Source organism: Pongo pygmaeus, chromosome 1 (genome assembly GCF_028885625.2).
Source record: "Pongo pygmaeus isolate AG05252 chromosome 1, NHGRI_mPonPyg2-v2.0_pri, whole genome shotgun sequence".
In the NCBI taxonomy this organism is placed as follows: Eukaryota; Metazoa; Chordata; class Mammalia; order Primates; family Hominidae; genus Pongo; species Pongo pygmaeus.
Window position 1 is genome coordinate 80,009,886 of NC_072373.2, and position 18,205 is coordinate 80,028,090.

General features: G+C 37.6%; 1 protein-coding gene across 4 annotated transcripts in view; it reads left to right on the forward strand.

Annotated features, from left to right (window-relative positions):
• KIFAP3 (kinesin associated protein 3) overlaps nucleotides 1-18,205 on the forward strand; it is a 165,353-nt gene that overhangs the window by 25,471 nt on the left and 121,677 nt on the right. For all 4 annotated transcript variants that reach the window (XR_010123156.1, XM_054495339.1, XM_054495347.2 and 1 more), the window contains exons 2-3: nucleotides 6,216-6,347; nucleotides 14,691-14,845. Coding sequence is in view for 3 of the 4 variants with exons in the window: in XM_054495339.1 (XP_054351314.1) it covers nucleotides 6,216-6,347; nucleotides 14,691-14,845 (287 nt within the window). In the remaining variant the exon portion in view is untranslated. The remainder of the gene's footprint in view (nucleotides 1-6,215; nucleotides 6,348-14,690; nucleotides 14,846-18,205) is intronic.

Below are 18,205 nucleotides of genomic sequence, written 5' to 3' on the forward strand. Positions count from 1 at the left end.
CTGGGTCAAATGATATTTCTAGTTCTAGATCCTTGAGGAATCGCCACACTGTCTTCCACAATGGTTGAACTAGTTTACAGTCCCACCAACAGTGTAAAAGTGTTCCTATTTCTCCACATCCTCTCCAGCACCTGTTGTTTCCTGACTTTTTAGTGATCGCCATTCTAACTGGTGTGAGATGGTATCTCATTGTGGTTTTGATTTGCGTTTCTCTGATGGGCAGTGATGATGAGCATTTTTTCATGTGTCTGTCGGCTGCATAAATGTCTTCTTTTGAGAAGTGCCTGTTCATGTCCTTTGCCCAATTTTTGATGGGGTTGTTTGATTTTTTCTTGTAAATTTGTTTAAGTTCGTTGTAGATTCTGGATATTAGCCCTTTGTCAGATGGGTAGATTGCAAAAATTTTCTCCCATTCTGTAGGTTGCCTGTTCACTCTGATGGTAGTTTCTTTTGCTGTGCAGAAGCTCTTGAGTTTAATTAGATCCCATTTGTCAATTTTGGCTTTTGTTGCCATTGCTTTTGGTGTTTTAGACATGAAGTCCTTGCCCATGCCTATGTCCCGAATGGTATTGCCTAGGTTTTCTTCTAGGGTTTTTATGGTTTTAGGTCTAACAGTTAAGTCTTTAATCCACCTTGAATTAATTTTTGCATAAGGTGTAAGGATGGGATCCAGTTTTCAGCTTTCTACATATGGCTATCCAGTTTTCCCAGCACCATTTATTAAATAGGGAATCATTTCCTCATTGCTTGTTTTTGTCAGGTTTGTCAAGGATGAGATTGTTGTAGAAGTGTGGCATTATTTCTGAGGGCTCTGTTCTGTTCCATTGGTCTGTATCTCTGTTTTGGTACCAGTACCATGCTGTTTTGGTTACTGTAGCCTTGTAGTATAGTTTGAAGTCAGGTAGTGTGATGCCTCCAGCTTTGTTCTTTTGGCTTAGGATTGTCTCAGCAATGCGGGCTCTTTTTTGGTTCCATATGAACTTTACAGTAGTTTTTTCCAATTCTGTGAAGAAAGTCATTGGTAGCTTGATGGGGATGGCATTGAATCTATAAATTACCTTAGGCGGTATGGCCATTTTCACGATATTGATTCTTCCTATCCATGAGCATGTAATGTTCTTCCATTTGTTTGTGTCCTCTTTTATTTCATTGAGCAGTGGTTTGTAGTTCTCCTTGAAGAGGTCCTTCACATCCCTTGTAAGTTGGATTCCTAGGTATTTTATTCTCTTTGAAGCAATAGTGAATGGGAGTTCACTCATGATTTGGCTCTCTGTTTGTCTGTTATTGGTGTATAGGAATGCCTGTGATTTTTGCACATTGATTTTGTGTCCTGAGACTTTGCTGAAGTTGCTTATCAGCTTGAGATTTTTTGGCTGAGACGATGGGGTTTTCTAAATACACAATCATGTCATCTGCAAACAGGGACAATTTGACGTCCTCTTTTCCTAATTGAATACCCTTTTTTCTCCTGCCTGATTGCCCTGGCCAGAACTTCCAACACTATGTTGAATAGGAGTGGTGAGAGAGGGCATCCCTGTCTTGTACCAGTTTTCAAAGGGAATGCTTCCAGTTTTTGCCCATTCAGTATGATATTGGATGTGGGTTTGTCATAAATAGCTCTTACTATTTTGAGATACGTCCTATCAATACCTAATTTATTGAGAGTTTTTAGCATGAAGAGTTGTTGAATTTTGTCAAAGGCCTTTTCTGCATCTATTGAGATAATCATGTGGTTTTTGTCTTTGGTTCTGTTTATATGCTGGATTACATTTATTGATTTGTGTATGTTGAACCAGCCTTGCATCCCAGTGGTGAAGCCCACTTGATCATGGTGGATAAGCTTTTTGATGTGCTGCTGGATTCAGTTTGCCAGTATTTTATTGAGGATTTTTGCATCAATGTTCATCAAGGATATTGGTCTAAAATTCTCTTTTTTTGTTGTATTTCTGCCCGGCTTTGGTATCAGGATGATGCAGGCCTCATAAAATGAGTTAGGGAGGATTCCCTCTTTTTCTATTGATTGAAATAGTTTAGAACTAATGGTACCAGCTCCTCTTTGTACCTCCGATAGAATTTGGCTGTGAATCTGTCTGGTCCTGGACTTTTTTTGGTTGGTAGGCTATTAATTATTGCCTCAATTTCAGAGCCTGTTATTGGTCTATTCAGGGATTCAACTTCTTCCTGGTTTAGTCTTGGGAGGGTGTATGTGTCCAGGAATTTATCCATTTCTTCTAGATTTTCTAGTTTATTTGCATAGAGGTGTTTATAGTATTCTCTGATGATAGTTTGTATTTCTGTGGGATCAGTGGTGATATCCCCTTTATCATTTTTTATTGCATCTATTTGATTCTTCTCTCTTTTCTTCTTTATTAGTCTTGCTAGCGGTCTATCAGTTTTGTTGATCTTTTCAAAAAACCAGCTCCTGGGTTCATTGATTTTTTTGAAGGATTTTTTTTGTGTCTCTATCTCCTTCAGTTCTGCTCTGATCTTAGTTATTTCTTGCCTTCTGCTAGCTTTTGAATGTGTTTGCTTTTGCTTCTCTAGTTCTTTTAATTGTGATGTTAGGATGCCAATTTTAGATCTTTCCTGCTTACTCTTGTGGGCATTTAGTGCTAGAAATTTCCCTCTACACGCTGCTTTAAATGTGTCCCAGAGATTCTGGTTCTTTGTGTCTTTGTTCTCATTAGTTTTAAAGAACATCTTTATTTCTGCCTTCATTTCATTATGTACCCAGTAGTCATTCAGGAGCAGTTAACCTGAGACATTTTCATATGTTTATTTGCGGATGGGAATGGACTACTAAATAATTACTGAAGAGCACCTTTGAGTAGGCAAGGAAAGATTAGATTTGGTTAGGGTCATCATTTTTTGCTTCTTTGCCCTAGACAGTTCTGGTTTTCAGCTGTTCCTCCCCCGCACCCCCCTCAACCCATCTGATTTAGCATTTGTCCCAGTTTAAAAAAAAATGTTATGGAGGTATCATTAGTAATTATATTAAAACAAGCTGGGGTGGAGGATTTGGTAGATTTACATTTTGTACTTCAAGCTTCTGCTAGTGTCTTGTCTAGTAGTATATGAGACATATGAGCAGTTAATAGAGTTCCCCATTAAGCAGCCTATTGTGCCATACCCATGCTGTAAACTGTGGAAATGAATTCATATGCTCTGACAGTTGGTAAGGTCGTTTGGAATTGTGGACACTTATATATTGGTATTTTTCAAGTAGATGCAGGAAATAGATGCATAGCAGTCCTGCCAGAGAGCATATGGAGAGTAGACCAAACACTTCCTAAAATGGCTATGTTATTTGCTGTATGGCATAAATCTACAACTGTTTTTTATTTTATTTGATACAATTTTATTTTGCAGTAAATCCTTTTGAAAAGAATAATTTTTTAAAAGTTCTAATTTAATGAAAAGTTGAGGACTGCATTTTTGGTTTCTCAAGAAAATTGATAATGAATGGGTGGCAACACAAGGTTCATCAGCATTTATTATCTTTCTTAAGGGTCACAATAATATCTCTAACCACATGAAATCTAGGAACATAAGGATGTACTTCAGAAGTTAATAATTAAGAACACTGTCCCAAAAGGTGACAGTTTATCACATGCAGTTATAGAAGGTATATTTTATATTACTCTGTGAAGTATAACTTCTCATTGAGATTAAAAGAAAATCATTTTTCTATGTCAATTTAGGACACTTTTGGTTCGAGTTTTCTTATACATGTACAAAAACAAAGTGAAGCAGAACTGTTATTGAGAAGACTCTATTAGTAGAAGAAATTTGCAACCAGCTAAAAGTATCAATTTAATATCAGTGTCGTAGGATGCTTCAAATAGAAATTCATTAATTTCTAATAATAGCTCAAATTTTTTTCATCTAATTAATGGAATTCAAGTAGAACATTTGGAAATTAATTCTCCCAGTAGTTAAATATCTGACATCATTGTGAATGCTATTCAGCTTGAAAGTTCGGCATTTAAGATAAAATCATAGTTTCACCCCTGCTAGATTACTACCCTTAAGCCTCTTCTGTTAAAAAAAAAAAAAAAAGCTATAGCTGTCATTCTCTCTTTGTATATTATTTAGTATAGATAGAAAAATATCTGAATGTATATGTGGTAAAATAACAAGTGACTACTTCTTGTAAGTTTTTGAATTTATTTTTTCTTTGCTCATTTCTGTTTTAGTTTTTCTATAATAAACATAAGTTGATTTTGTGATAAATAAATTGTAATCAACTTACTCCTCTAAAACACACATACACAGCAAAAAAAAAAGGCAAACAAAAACTAAAAAGGAGTGGTGAAGCATTTCACTTTTTTCCTTTTTAATTATTTGATTGCTTTAAGGAAAGGCAAGATATGAGACAACAGAGGACAAAAATTATGCAATTCCCCCAGCTGCCAATATGTAAAAGACCCATTTTAAAGTGGTAATAGGAGGCTAGTCTAAGGATCTGCATTTATATTTTATCCTTACTCTTTTCTTCCCTTAACTGGATACAGTTATAAAAAGTCCAGTACTGAGATTGCTTTTCATGTTATCAGGAAGGAAGTAACTAGTTTGCCTTATGTAATTAAGATAGTTTCTTATGTTTCTTATAGTGATGCTACATTATATCTGTTTTCAGCTTTCCTTAGATCTTTTGTTTCCTGTGACTTCTATAGCTTTTGTACATATATCTGTTTATCTTACCTTTTGGAATCTGTACCACATCTCATTTCCTAATTCCTCGATTTTTGCTGGCCTGCCTGGCTTCTGTTTTCATTCTTTACTTGTCCTATATGTCTTACTGTCAGTTTAGTTGCTGACCTACCTAGACTCTATGCTTTAGTGTACTTAATTTCCTACCCTATCACTATACTTGACTGTTAATCATAACCCTAATACTCACTCCAGATACATCTCCTTTTCATATGGAATTCTGGTGAACAGATCCGTTAAAAATTACTTTAAAAATATGCATAATTAGTCAAAGTGTTATTTCCAACTGAAAGAAAAGCTTTGAGTTTCTAGTTATTGGAATTAAATTTAAGGTGTTGTCATATTTTTGTTTTTTCTTATCAGGCTAAAAGACCCCACTGGTCAGCTAACTGCTGGCTAGGACTAAGAATGAGAGATTTTGCTTGTTTCTGTTGCTTAATCTCTTCCAGCACAACCAACTTTATCGCCTTCTAAAATGGCCAAGTGGCAAATAGTGATTAATTCATCATTGGTTTACTGCAATTAAGAATTCATTTTGCAACTTTATGGGCTTGAAGAAAGAGTATATACAACCTTTCCATAGAACCTACTATTGACACTATAATTTGAGATATGTGACTATACAGCCTACCTAACCTGTAAATGCTTTTTTGTTATGTAATTTGGGTGTGACTCAGTGATTTTATTTAGGTACTAATGCTATAACTTGTACCATTATGTTAGATGATACATGACATATATTGTAATATAGACAATTTCTTCCTGTCTTTTGGTCCAGTTAATGGGGTAATTAATGGACAGGTTGATTTTTTTTTTTTTTTTTTTAATCGAGACAGAGTTCCGTTCTATTGGCCAGGCTGGAGTGCAGTGGCACCATCAGAGGGCTCAAGTAATCCTCCCGCCTCAGCCTGCAATTAGCTAGGACTACAGACACCTGCCACCATGCCCGGCTAGTTTTTAAATTTTTTGTGGAAACAGAGTCTCGCTATGTTACCTGGGCTGGTCTCAAACTTCTGACCTAAAGCATTTCTCCCATGTTGGTCTCCCAAGTCACTGGGATTACAGGTGTGAGCCATCATGTCTGGCATGACTTTTTCTTTTAATATAAATTTTAAGGCAGTTGTCTTTGGTTTTGAATAACTGACTTTTAGTTGAGGTCGTTCTCTCCAAAGCCATCTTACTTGTTTATGTTTCATTCACTTGCTTTTATGCATGATTCTTTGGTAAATGTATTTTTTTCTTAGGTAGAGCTATTTATAAAGATACTTTATGCATGACAAAGTTATATATATACATTTATATGTGTATATATACACACATATATACATATATATATATATATAAAACAGAGAAAAAGAGTTATCTCTAATCCCATATCAAGAGTAATCTGATTCAAATGCACATGTTAATCCAACCCACATGTTATAGACCTAAAAATAGATAAAAACCATGGCCACTTTGAGAGTTTTAATCTGGTTATACATTTCAATTTTGTATTATAGGAAAGTTAAAGGAGGGAATATTGATGTACATCCATCAGAAAAAGCACTCATTGTTCACTATGAAGTGGAAGCCACCATTCTTGGAGAAATGGGGGACCCCATGTTGGGAGAACGAAAAGAATGTCAAAAAATGTAAGTTCTTTATTTGTGCACATTTTGAAAGTAGTGAACATTATATAAACTTTATACAAATCTGATATTATTTTGATCCGCATAGGTGATTAATTATGGCATTCTTCCAGGCATACTTCATCTTAGTGAAGGAGAGATTATATTAAACTGTAAGTATGGAGTATATTAATCCTAGGAAAAAATGAGATTTTTGTAAGCTTAATAGGAACCTGTTGTAACATACATATTCTAATTTATCCCATTTAGAAAATGAATATAATAGATTGTGAACTACTAACTTGTGAAATCAACCATAAAAGATGTGTTTCTGGGTTTGTTTGTTTTTTTAATTTTACTTTAAGTTCTGGGATACATGTGCAGAAAGTGCAGGTTTGTTACATAGGTATATATGTGCCATGGTGGTTTGCTGCACCTATTGACCCATCATTTAGGTTTTAAGCCCTACATGCATTAGATATTTGTCCTAATGCTCTCCCTCCCCTTGTTCCCCACCCCCTGACAGGCCCTGATGTGTGATGTTCCCTCCCCTGTGTCCGTGTGTTCTCGTTGTTCAAACCCCATTTATGAGTGAGAACATGTGGTGTTTGGTTTTCTGTTCCTGTGTTAGTTTGTTGAGAATGATGGCTTCTAGCTTCTTTCATATCACTGCAAAGAACATGAACTCATTCTTTTTTATGGCTATGTATTATTCCGTGATGTATATGTGCCACATTTTCTTTATCCAGTCTATCACTGATGGGCATTTGGGTTGGTTCCAAGTCTTTGCTATTGTAAATAGTGCTGTAATAAACCTATGTGTTAATGTGTCTTTATAGTAGAATGATTTATAATATTTTGGGTATATGCCCAGTAATGGGATTGCTGGATCAAATGGTATTTCTGGTTCTAGATCCCTGAGGAATCACCACACTGTCTTCCACAATAGTTAAACCAATTCCAATTTCTCCACAGCCTGAGCAGCATCTGCCGAAACTTTTTAATAATACCATTCTAACTGGCATGAGATGGTATCTCGTTGTGATTTTGATTTGCATTTTTCTAATGACCAATGATGATGAGCTGCTTTTCGTGTGTTTCTTGGCCGCATAAATGTCTTCTTTTGAGAAGTGTCTGTTCATATCCTTTGTCCACTATTTGAAGGGGTTGTTTGTTTTTTCTCTTGTAAATTTGTTTAAGTTCCTTGTATATTCTGGATATTAGACCTTAGTCAAATGGGTAGATTGCAAAAAATTTTCTCCCATTCTGTAGGTTTCCTGTTCACTCTGATGATAGTTTCTTTTGCTGTGCAGAGGCTCTTTAGTTTAATTAGATCCCATTTGTCAATTTTGGCTTTTGTTTCAATTGCTTTTGGTGGTTTAGTCATGAAGTCCTTGTCCATGCCTATGTCCTGAATGGTATTGCCTAGGTTTTCTTCTAGGGTTTTTATGGCTTTGGGTTTTACATTTAAGTCTTTAATCCGTCTTGAGTTAACATTTGTATAAGGTCTAAGGAAGGGGTCCAGTTTCTGTTTTCTACAAATGGCTAGCCAGTTTTCCCAGCACCATTTATTAAATAGGAAATCCTTTCCCCATTGCTTGTTTTTGTCAGATTTGTCGAAAGTTAGTTGGTTGTAGATGTGTGGTGTTATTTCTGAGTCTCTGTTCTGTTCCTTTGGTCTTTATCCCTGTTTTGATTACAGTACCACATGCTATTTTGGTTACTGTAGCCTTGTAGTATAGTTTGAAGTCAGGTAGCATGATGCTTTGGGGTTTTTTTGTTTTGTTTTGTTTTTTGCTTAGAATTGTCTTGGCTATATGGGCTCTTTTTTTGTTCCATATGAAATTTAAAGTATTTTTCCTAGTTCTGTGAAAAAAATCAATGCTAGCTTGATGGGAATAGCATTGAATCTATAAACCTTGAGCAGTATGGCCATTTTTTTCTTCCTATCCATGAGCATGAGATGTTTTTCCATTTGTGTCCTCTCTTATTTTCTTGAAAAGCAGTTTGTAGTTCTCCTCGAAGAGGTCCTTCACATACCTTGTAAGTTGTATTCCTAGGTGTTTCATTTTCTTTGTAGCAATTGTGAATGGAAGTTCACTCATGATTTGGCTCTCTGCTTGTCTGTTGTTGGTGTATAGGAATGCTTGTGATTTTTGTACATGGATTTTGTATACTGAGAATTTTGCTGAAGTTGCTTATCAGCTTAAGTAGTTTTTAGGCTGACACGATGGGGTTTTCTAAATATACAATCATGTCATCTGCAAACAGAGACAATTTGACTTCCTCACTTTCTATTTGAATACCCTTTACTTCTTTCTCTTGCCTGATTGCCTTGGCCAGAACTTCCAATACTATGTTGAATAGGAGTGGTGAGAGAGGGCATCCTTGTCTTGTGATGGTTTTCGAAGGGAATCCTTCCAGCTTTTGCCCATTCAATATGGTATTGGCTATGGGTTTGTCATAAATAGCTCTTATTATTTTGAGATATGTTCCATCAGTACCTAGTTTATTGAGAGTTTTTAACATAAAAAGATGTTGAATTTTTTCGAAGGCCTTTTCTGCATCTATTGAGATAATCATGTAGTTTTTGTCCTTGGTTCTGTTTATGTGATGGATTACATTTATTGATTTGCATATGTTGAACCAGCCTTGCATTCCAGGGATGAAGCTGACTTGGTTGTGGTGGATAAGCTTTTTGATATGCTGCTGGATTCAGCTTGCCAGTATTTTATTGATGATTTTCACATTGATGTTCATCAGGGAAATTGGCCTGAAATTTTCTTTTTTTTGTTGTGTCTCTGCCAGGTTTGGTATCAGGATGATGCTGGCCTCATAAAATGAGTTAGGGAGGAGTCCCTCTTTTTCTCTTGTTTGGAATAGTTTCAGAAATAATGGTACCCACTCCTGTTTGTACCTCAGGTAGAATTCTGCAGTGAATCCATCTGTTCCTGGCCTTTTTCTTTTTTTGTTTGGTAGGCTATTAATTACTGCCTCAATTTCAGAACTTGTTATTGGTCTATTCAGGCATTTGACTTTTTCCTGGTTTAGTCTTGGGAGGGTGTATGTGTCCAGGAATTTATTCATTTCTTATAGATTTTCTGGTTTATTTGCTTCAAGGTGTTTGTAGTATTCTCTGATGGTAGTTTGTATTTCTGTGGGATAAGTGGTGGTATCCCCTTTATTATATTTTATTGTGTCAATTTGATTTTTCTCTCTTTTCTTCTTTATTAGTCTAGCTAGCAGTCTATTTTGTTAATTTTTTTGAAAAAACAGCTCCTAGATTCATTTATTTTTGGAAGAGTTTTTTGTGTCTTTATCTCCTTCATTTCTGCTCTGATCTTAGTTATTTCTTGTCTTCTGCTGGCTTTTGACTTTGTTTGCTCTTGCTTCTCTAGTTCTTTTAATTTTGGCATTAGGGTGTCAGTTTCAGATCTTTCCACCTTTCTGATGTGGGCATTTAGTGCTATAAATTTCCCTCTACATACTGCTTAAGCTCTGTCCCAGAGATTCTAGTATGTTGTCTCTTTGTTCTCATTGGTTTCAAAGAACTTCTTTACTTCTGTCTTAATTTTTTTATTTACCCAGGAGTCATTCAGGACCAGGTTGTTCAGTTTCCATGTAGTTATGCAGTTTTGAGTGAGTTTCTTAATCCTGAGTTCTAATTTGATTGCACTGTGGTCTGAGAGACTGTTTGTTATGATTTCCATTCTTCTGCATTTGCTGAGGATTGTTTTACTTCCAATTATGTGGTCGATTTTAGAATAAGTGCCATGTGGCACTTAGAAAAATGTATATTCTGTTTATTTGGGGTAGAGAGTTCTGTAGATGTCTATTAGGTACACTTGATCCAGAGCTGAGTTCAAGTCCTGAATATTCTTGTTAATTTTCTGTCTCGTTGATCTGTCTAATATTGACAGTGGGGTATTAAAGTCTCCCACTATTATTGTGTGGGAATCTAAGTCTCTTTGTAGGTCTCTAAGAACTTGTTTTGTGAATCTGGGTGGTCCTGTATTGGGTGCATATATATTTAGGAGAGTTAGGTCTTTTTGTTGCATTGAACCCTTTACCATTATGTAATGCCCTTCTTTGTCTTTTTTGATCTTTGTTGGTTTAAAGTCTGTTCTATCAGAGACTAGAATTGCAATCCCTGCTTTTTTTTTTTTTCCATTTGCTTGGTAAATATTCCTCCATTCCTTTATTTTGAGCCTAAGTGTGTCTTTGCATGTGAGATAGGTCTCCTGAATACAGCACACCAATGGGTCTTGATTCTTTGTCCAATTTGCCAGTCTGTGTCTTTCACTTGAGGCATTTAGCCCATTTTTTGGTGTGTTTTTGCAGTGGTTTATATTTTGGTGTGTTTTTGCAGTGGCTGGTACTGGTTTTTCCTTTCCATATTTAGTGCTTCCTTCAGGAGCTCTTTTAAGGCAGGCCTGGTTGTGACAGAATCCCTCAGCATTTGCTTGTCTGGAAAGGCTTTTATCTCTCCTTTGCTTATGAAGCTTAGTTTGGCTGAATATTAAATTCTGTGTTGAAAATTATTTTCCTTAAGATTGTTGAATATTGGTCCCCACTGTCTTCTGGCTTGTAGAATTTCTGCAGAGAGATCCGCTGTTAGTCTGACGGGTGTCCCTTTGTAGTTGATCTGACCTTTCTCTCTGGCTGCTCTTAACTTTTTTTCCTTTGTTTCAGCCTTGGAGAATCTGATGATTATGTGTCTTGGGATTTATCTTCTTGAGGAGTATCTTAGTGGTGTTCTCTGTATTTCCTGAATTTGAATGTTGGCCTGTCTTGCTAGGCTGGGGAGGCTCTCCTGGATAATATCCTGAAGTGTGTTTTCCAACTTGGTTCCATTCTCCCTGTCACTTTCAGGTACACCAATCAATCATAGGTTTGATCTTTTCACATAGTCCCATATTTCTTGGAGGCCTTGTTTTTTCCTTTTCATTCTTTTTTCTCTAATCTTGTCTTCACGCCTTATTTCAGCAAGGTGATCTTCAATCTCTAATCTTTCTTCTGCCTGGTCGATTTGGCTATTGATACTTGTGTATGCTTCACGAAGTTTTCATGCTGTGTTTTTCAGCTCCATCAAGTCATTTATGTTTCTCTCTAAACTGGTTATTCTACTTATCAGTTCCTGTAACCTTTTATCAAGGTTCTTAGCTTCCTTGCATTGGGTTAGAACATGCTCCTTTAGCTCAGAGGAGTTGTTACCCACCTTCTGATGCCTACTTCTGTCATTTCGTCAATCTCATTCTCCATCCAGTTTTGTGCCCTTGCTAGAGAGGACTTGCGATCATTTGGAGGAGAAGAGGTATTCTGGGTTTTGGGATTTTCAGCGTTTTTGTGCTGGTTTTTTCTCATTTTCATGGATTTGTCCTTTGATCTTTGAGGCTGATGACCCTTGGATGGGGATTTTTTTTTGGGGGCGGGTGTTTTTTGTTGATGTTGTTGTTGTTGTTGCTCTCTGTGTGTTAGTTTTTCTATCAACAGCTAGGCCCCTCTTCTGCAGGTCTGCTGCAGTGTGCTGCAATTCCACTCCAGACCCCGTCCTCCTGGGTATTACCAGTGGAGGCTGCTGAACAGCAACGATTGCTGCCTGCTCCTTCCCCTGGAAGCTTCGTCCCAGAGGGGCACTGGCCTGATGCCAGCCAGAGATCTCCTTTATGAGGTGTCTATCAACCCCTGTTGGGAGGTCTCTCCCAGTCAGGAGGCATGGGGGTCAGGGACCCACTTGAGGAGGCAGTCTGTCCCTTGGCAGAGCTGGTGTGCTGTGCTGGGAGAATTTCCCTTGTCAGGATCAGCTGCTCTCATCAGAGCCAGCAGGCAGGAAAGATTAAGTCTGCTGAAGTTGTGCCCACAGCCACCCCTCCTGCCAGGTTCTCTGTCCCAGGGAGATGAGAGTTTTATCTGTAAGTCCCTAAGGCTGCTGCATTTCCTTCATAGATGCCCTGCCCAGTGAGGAGGCATATAGAGAAGCAGTCTGGCCTCAGCCGCTTTGCCACACTGTGGTGAATTCTACCCAGTCCAAACCTCCCAGTCTCCTTAGCACTGTCCGGGGAAAACTGCCTACTACAGCCTCACTGATGGCAGACCCACCTCCCCCCACCAAGCACAATCATCCCAGATCAACTCCAGACTGCTGTGCTGGCAGTGAGAATTTCAAGCCAGTGGTTCATAGCTTGCTGGGCTCCATAAGAGTGGGACTCACTGAGTGAGACCACTTGGCTCCTTGGCTTCAGCCCCCTTTCCAGGGGAGTGAACAGTTCTGTCTCACTGGGATTCCAGGCACCTGGGGTAAGAAAAAAACTCCTGCAGCTAGCTCGGTGCCTGCCCAAACAGCCACCCAGTTTTGTGCTTGAAATCCAGGGCCCAGGTGGTATAGGCTCACCAAGGATTCTCCTGATCTGTGGACTGCAAAAACTGTGGGAAAAGCATAGTACCCGGGCCAGGTAGCACAGTCCCTCACAGCTCCCCTTGGCTGAGTGAGGGAGGTCCCCCAGCTCCTTGCACTTCCTGGGTGAAGCGATGCCCCCCCCCACCCCGCTTCTGCTTGCTCTCCATGGGTTGTACCCACTGCCTAACCAGTCCCAGTGAGATGAACTGGGTACCTCATTTGGAAGTGCAGAAATTACCCACCTTTTGCGTTGGTCTCACTGGGAGCTGCAGACTGAGGCTGTTTCTGTTCAGCCATCTTGGCCCCTCCTTATGCCTCTGGATATCTACCCAAATGAGTTGAAAACATGTCCACACAAAAAGCTGCACTTGAATGTTTATAGCAGTTTTACTCGTAATTGCAAACAATTGGAAGCAAACTAGAGGTCTTTTTAGAGTTTTTCTCTGTATTGACCTTTCTTTCTCTCTATGCCTTCTGATGTGCAGCTAAGACTATATAAAAATATAATACAATTAAAAGACTTAAAAGGTAGGAACCAAAAAAAAAACCCAAATAAATTAAGGAAGAAATAAAGGGACAGAATACTGCTAGAGTTCTTCTTATAAACATTAGAAGGCACTCTAGCAAATTTAAACAGAAAAGGAATTTATTAAAAGCTATTACATAGCTTGTAGAACCCTAGGAGAACCAGATTTGGGGTTGAATATATAGCTGGGAATAATATCTAAGTCATTCTGCTGGAATGGTTTCGGGAGAAATCATCTACATATGGATAATAAGCTTACAGGACATTGCTCTGCGATCTCCACTCCTGCCCTTCTAATTCCTTGATGTCTTCCAACAGAAATTAGCCATCTTTAACACAAAATAATTCTACACAGTGGCTGCTTGTTCATCTTTCTCTTTTTCAAAAGAACCTTGCATGGGAGCATCTGCTTGACAGTCTTTTGACACCAGGTTGACTCTTCACTTTGAAGAGTCAATTTTATGTCTTTATACCTCTTCCTGGTACCCTGAATCTGTGTAACTAGGCAATTGTTTCCAAACTCTTAATAATGGTTTCTTAATGGGTTCCCAGTGAATTTCCTGGGCTAACTTTAAAAGGAAGGAGGTGTTGGCTAATTATTGTTTTTTAGTGCACTAACTTAAGTATAAAATGTATTCATTTGTTCCTCAAAATTCCTCATATAGATCTTAAAGTGGATCTCACTTTTTTTTTTTTTTTGAGACAGAGTCTCACCCTGTCGCACAGTACAATGGTGCGATCTCAGCTCACTGCAACTTCTGCCTCCCAACTTCAAACAATTCTGCTGCCTCAACCTCCCGAGTAGCTGGGATTACAGACACGCACCACCACACCTGGCAAATTTTTTGTATCTTTAGTAGAGACGGGGTTTCACCATATTGGCCAGGCTGGTCTCAAACTCCCAACCTCGTGATCCCCCCGCCTCGGCCTCCCAAAGTGCTGGAATTACAGGCATGAACCACCATGCCCGGCCGGATCTCACTTTTTTTTGCTTTTACCTTCTATATAGTTACCACCAGAACAACTGAATCTGAACATATCAATATTGTGTCTTGTCCCTAGCTGAAAAAAAGCTAGCATTTGTGGGTATGGTCAAGAAAATGATTTATTTATGATGGTATGGATTCTTACATTTAATAATGCTGAAGACTTCATATATTTTATACCAGAAATACTGTTTTAAAACAGAATCTCTGAATATGCTGTCTTGCCTAGAGAGTCTGAAAAAGATTTTATGTTCCTTTTGTTATTTTGTTTGTCTAGTTCACAGAAAATTACTGCCTTGTATTTTTCTAAGCCTAATTATATCTAATAGTTTATTTTACTAAGAGTCTATGGCCAGGCTCTCCATAATAATTTATAATCTATAAATTATTTTAAAGTAGTAGTATTGAAGTTATTACTTTTATAATACGTGAATTGAAAAATTCTGTTATACTTACAGCATTCGACTTAAGAGTCTCAATGCCAACACAGATATAACTTCCCTGGCAAGGAAGGTGGTTGAAGAATGTAAACTCATTCATCCTTCAAAACTAAATGAGGTAGAACAGCTGTTGTACTATCTACAAAACCGCCGTGATTCATTGTCAGGAAAAGGTAAGTAGTAGAATTCCTGGCTTCCTAATGCAAATCCAAAGTTGTTTGATTATAGTTCATCAAGCAACTATAAAAAAAAAAGTTTATCAAACTATTGATATTTGATGTTGGGTAGGTTTTTTTCACCAATGTTATGAATGAGTAAACAACAAAGAATAAACATTAATTGCTTTCATGGTAGGCTTTATATTAGATGCTTCCACATAAAATGGTCTAATTATTTTTCATGTTTTGTGTGTGTACACATACACTGAAGTAAGAATAAAAAAGGAAATGTCTGTCATATTGATTCTAGAATAATTAAAGGAGAGAATTTGGGGCAGAAAACCTAATTTCACTGCCCCAACTAGACTGATATTTTATAAACTTATTTTTTATATTTGCTTATCATTTGGATGGATTATGTAAGTGTTAAAATATATATCATATGCCTTAGACTATCCTAAAGATATAACTTTCATGAATCTTTATTTTGTCTTTGTTTCTTTTTTTTTTTTTTTTTTTTTTTTGCAGCAGAGAAAAAGGTTTAATCTGGGGGTCACCAAACTAGGAGATGAGAGAAAACCTCAAATCCATCTCCCTGAGAAGTTTGGGGCTAGAGTTTTTAAGGGTTTTGGACTGGGCTGAAGTGTGGAGATTGTTGATTGGTCAGAGTGTAAAGTGAAGTAATGGGACAGGATGATGAAGAAGCTGTATTCTCATGCTGATTTCATTCCTCTATGAGGGTCTTCTGACTGGTTGGCGTCAGCTGTTTCACTGCAACTCAGGGTCTGAAAAACATTTTAAATGATCCTTAAGCAAAATCCTTATGATTCTAACGTCAGAGATCCTGTCTGTAAGAACAATGGGGATGTAAATGGTCAGCATGTAGTGCTATGTGACTTTAGCAACAAGGAAATGGGCCAAAGTATAGCCTATTAATGCTTAGTTATAACTATATTTCTGTCTGGAACAGAGTTCAAGTCAGAAAAATGGAAGAAATTTTTGAAAATCTTAGTTTGAAGACTTGTAGCCAGGGAAGAATTCAGGTTTAGTTCAAATTGTAGAAAACAATAAAAACTCAAAAGTAATAGACAAGACTAGAATCTAGTAACAGGTATACTGTAGTTTCTTTTGAAACAAAATTTTTATCTCTAGTATTCCATTTCTACCAAAGACAAATTATAGTAGGACCAATTTATTTGCAAAATAAGTGTTATACTTTGCCTATTTGCATAAAGTATGGCAAGAATATTCATTGGCCATATAGGCTCTTTTAAGTTGACTTGGCAGGAACTTTTCCATAAGGAATCTTAGTTTAGACTTTTTAAAGGCCTTAAGGTTAGCTAAACCAAGGATTTATCCATGCCGACAGATACCTATATGAATTGGGTTATTTTGGGACCTCCACTCATCTCTTGCGGAGGTCCCAAAATAACTTGAGGTTTCTGGATCTGTTGAAAGTAACATTTTTTACTTATCACAGGTGAGGAACACTATAAAGAAACTACATAGACAAGGTAGAAGGCTAGTCTTTCTGAGTTGCTTTTATTGGCTCTATAAAGTCAATGTCAACTCCTCAAAGCAGTCTGGTCGTATCTAAAAATATGCCAATCCAGTCAAAGCCTTGGTAAAGTAGCTAGCATCTCCAATTGTGTCCTGCTACCAAAGAAAGCAGATTCTTATTGAATGTATACAAATAACTGTATTGCCATAAAATAAGAATACTTATGAATGAAGTTTCCACGTTTGTGAGAACTCAGGCAGAAAGGCAAATTTTGCTCATAAAGATATACTTTACTTGTCATAAGCTATAAATAGCTCAAAAGAAAAAAAAGTTTTCTTGACTCCTCTTCAGTCAGAGTAGCAGACTTCCAAACAGATTGTTGTCTGTTCACCTTGGAATTGCCATTCATAAACCAGGCAGCTCTTTGTCAGTCAGGTAAGAGCTGTTTAATGGGCACTGTAGAATCCTGCACCTTCTCACACAGTTTCAGAGTCAGTCCTGGGGAAAAAGAGGCTCCCTGCTCATGAGTATCTCCTCCTTGAATTTCCCAAGTAGCATGATCATATACAAAGTATCTCCATTTTATTATGGAACTCTTCTGGGCACTGCTGACCACAATTAGACTGTTTCTGACATTGCCCCAAATAGCATGGGTATTTCAGATGTCATGATCATTTTATGTCCTTCCGTCATAGAATGTCTTCAGTTAATGTCCTATAACAAGGCAGTAAATGCCTCTTAAGTGGAAATTCTCTAGTCCAGAGTCACAGTAGTCATCATTGGGATGTGCTCACAGACTTTTGCTATAAGCCTCAGTAAGCATTCCAGAAAAGGCTATCACATGGAGAATTTGTTCCTACCAGCACTCCAGCTTCTATTCTGTATTCTGTGGGCTCAGGCAATCTTATTGGTTCCCATTTTAGTATGTCCAGTTAATTGTAGCTTGAAGGGCAGATTTGTGTGCCTTCAGTTTTATAGTACTAGGTAGAGGAAACATCCCCTAGTCAGATACAGTATCCATTTTCATAAGACATTTAGGTAAAGAACACACAATTGCTTTACAAAACTCCTATATAAACATTTCAACTTTGATAATCCTGTCCACCCTTACATTTTATGTTCTGGTCCTGGGAATTTCTCTTCACTCCCAGACCATTTTACCCTCTCCTTTGAAAAGGGATTTGTGTACCCAGCAGAGGGTTTAGCTAAGGGACCAAGGCTTTTTAGTCAATCTTTATGTTGATTAATCACCTCAACATCATCCCCAGGCAATTTTTGGTCAGTTTTCTCATTCTGATCTTTGTCTTCTGATTTTTTTAAAAATGTCTCCAATTGGGGTAAGTACAGAAAACTGATTTGGTACCCTTTAATATTGAGGGAACCAGCAATTAAGGCCTTTATTTCAACCCCATCAATTTCCATTTTATTCATTCAATTTCTTAATAACTGTCTAAAGATTTTCACTCTGCTGGGATGAGACCCATGACTCTCCCCTTTTCTTTTCCTCTTATTTTTACTCCTATCAATGTTTTCTTCATTCATCATATTTCTTGATAACTGTTAAAACTTCCCATCATCCTGGGATGAGTCCTTTGATCCTCCCCTCTACCCTTCACCATTCCCTTGTTAACTAACCTAATATTTTCTGTTAGCATCTGTAAGACCCATGAGAAGAAGCTGACCATGACCTGGGTAATGGGCATATTCAAGGGGTGAATATTCCTGTCATCGTAATGCCAGTCCCATATGGCTTGCATACAAACCACATTAGCTGCTTCATCTGGGATACTCCACTTGGCAGTTATAGGTGGAGTCGGACAGTCCCCTTTCTCAGGTTAAAGAGACCTTAAAGTGGCTTTTATCCAGTTCATTAG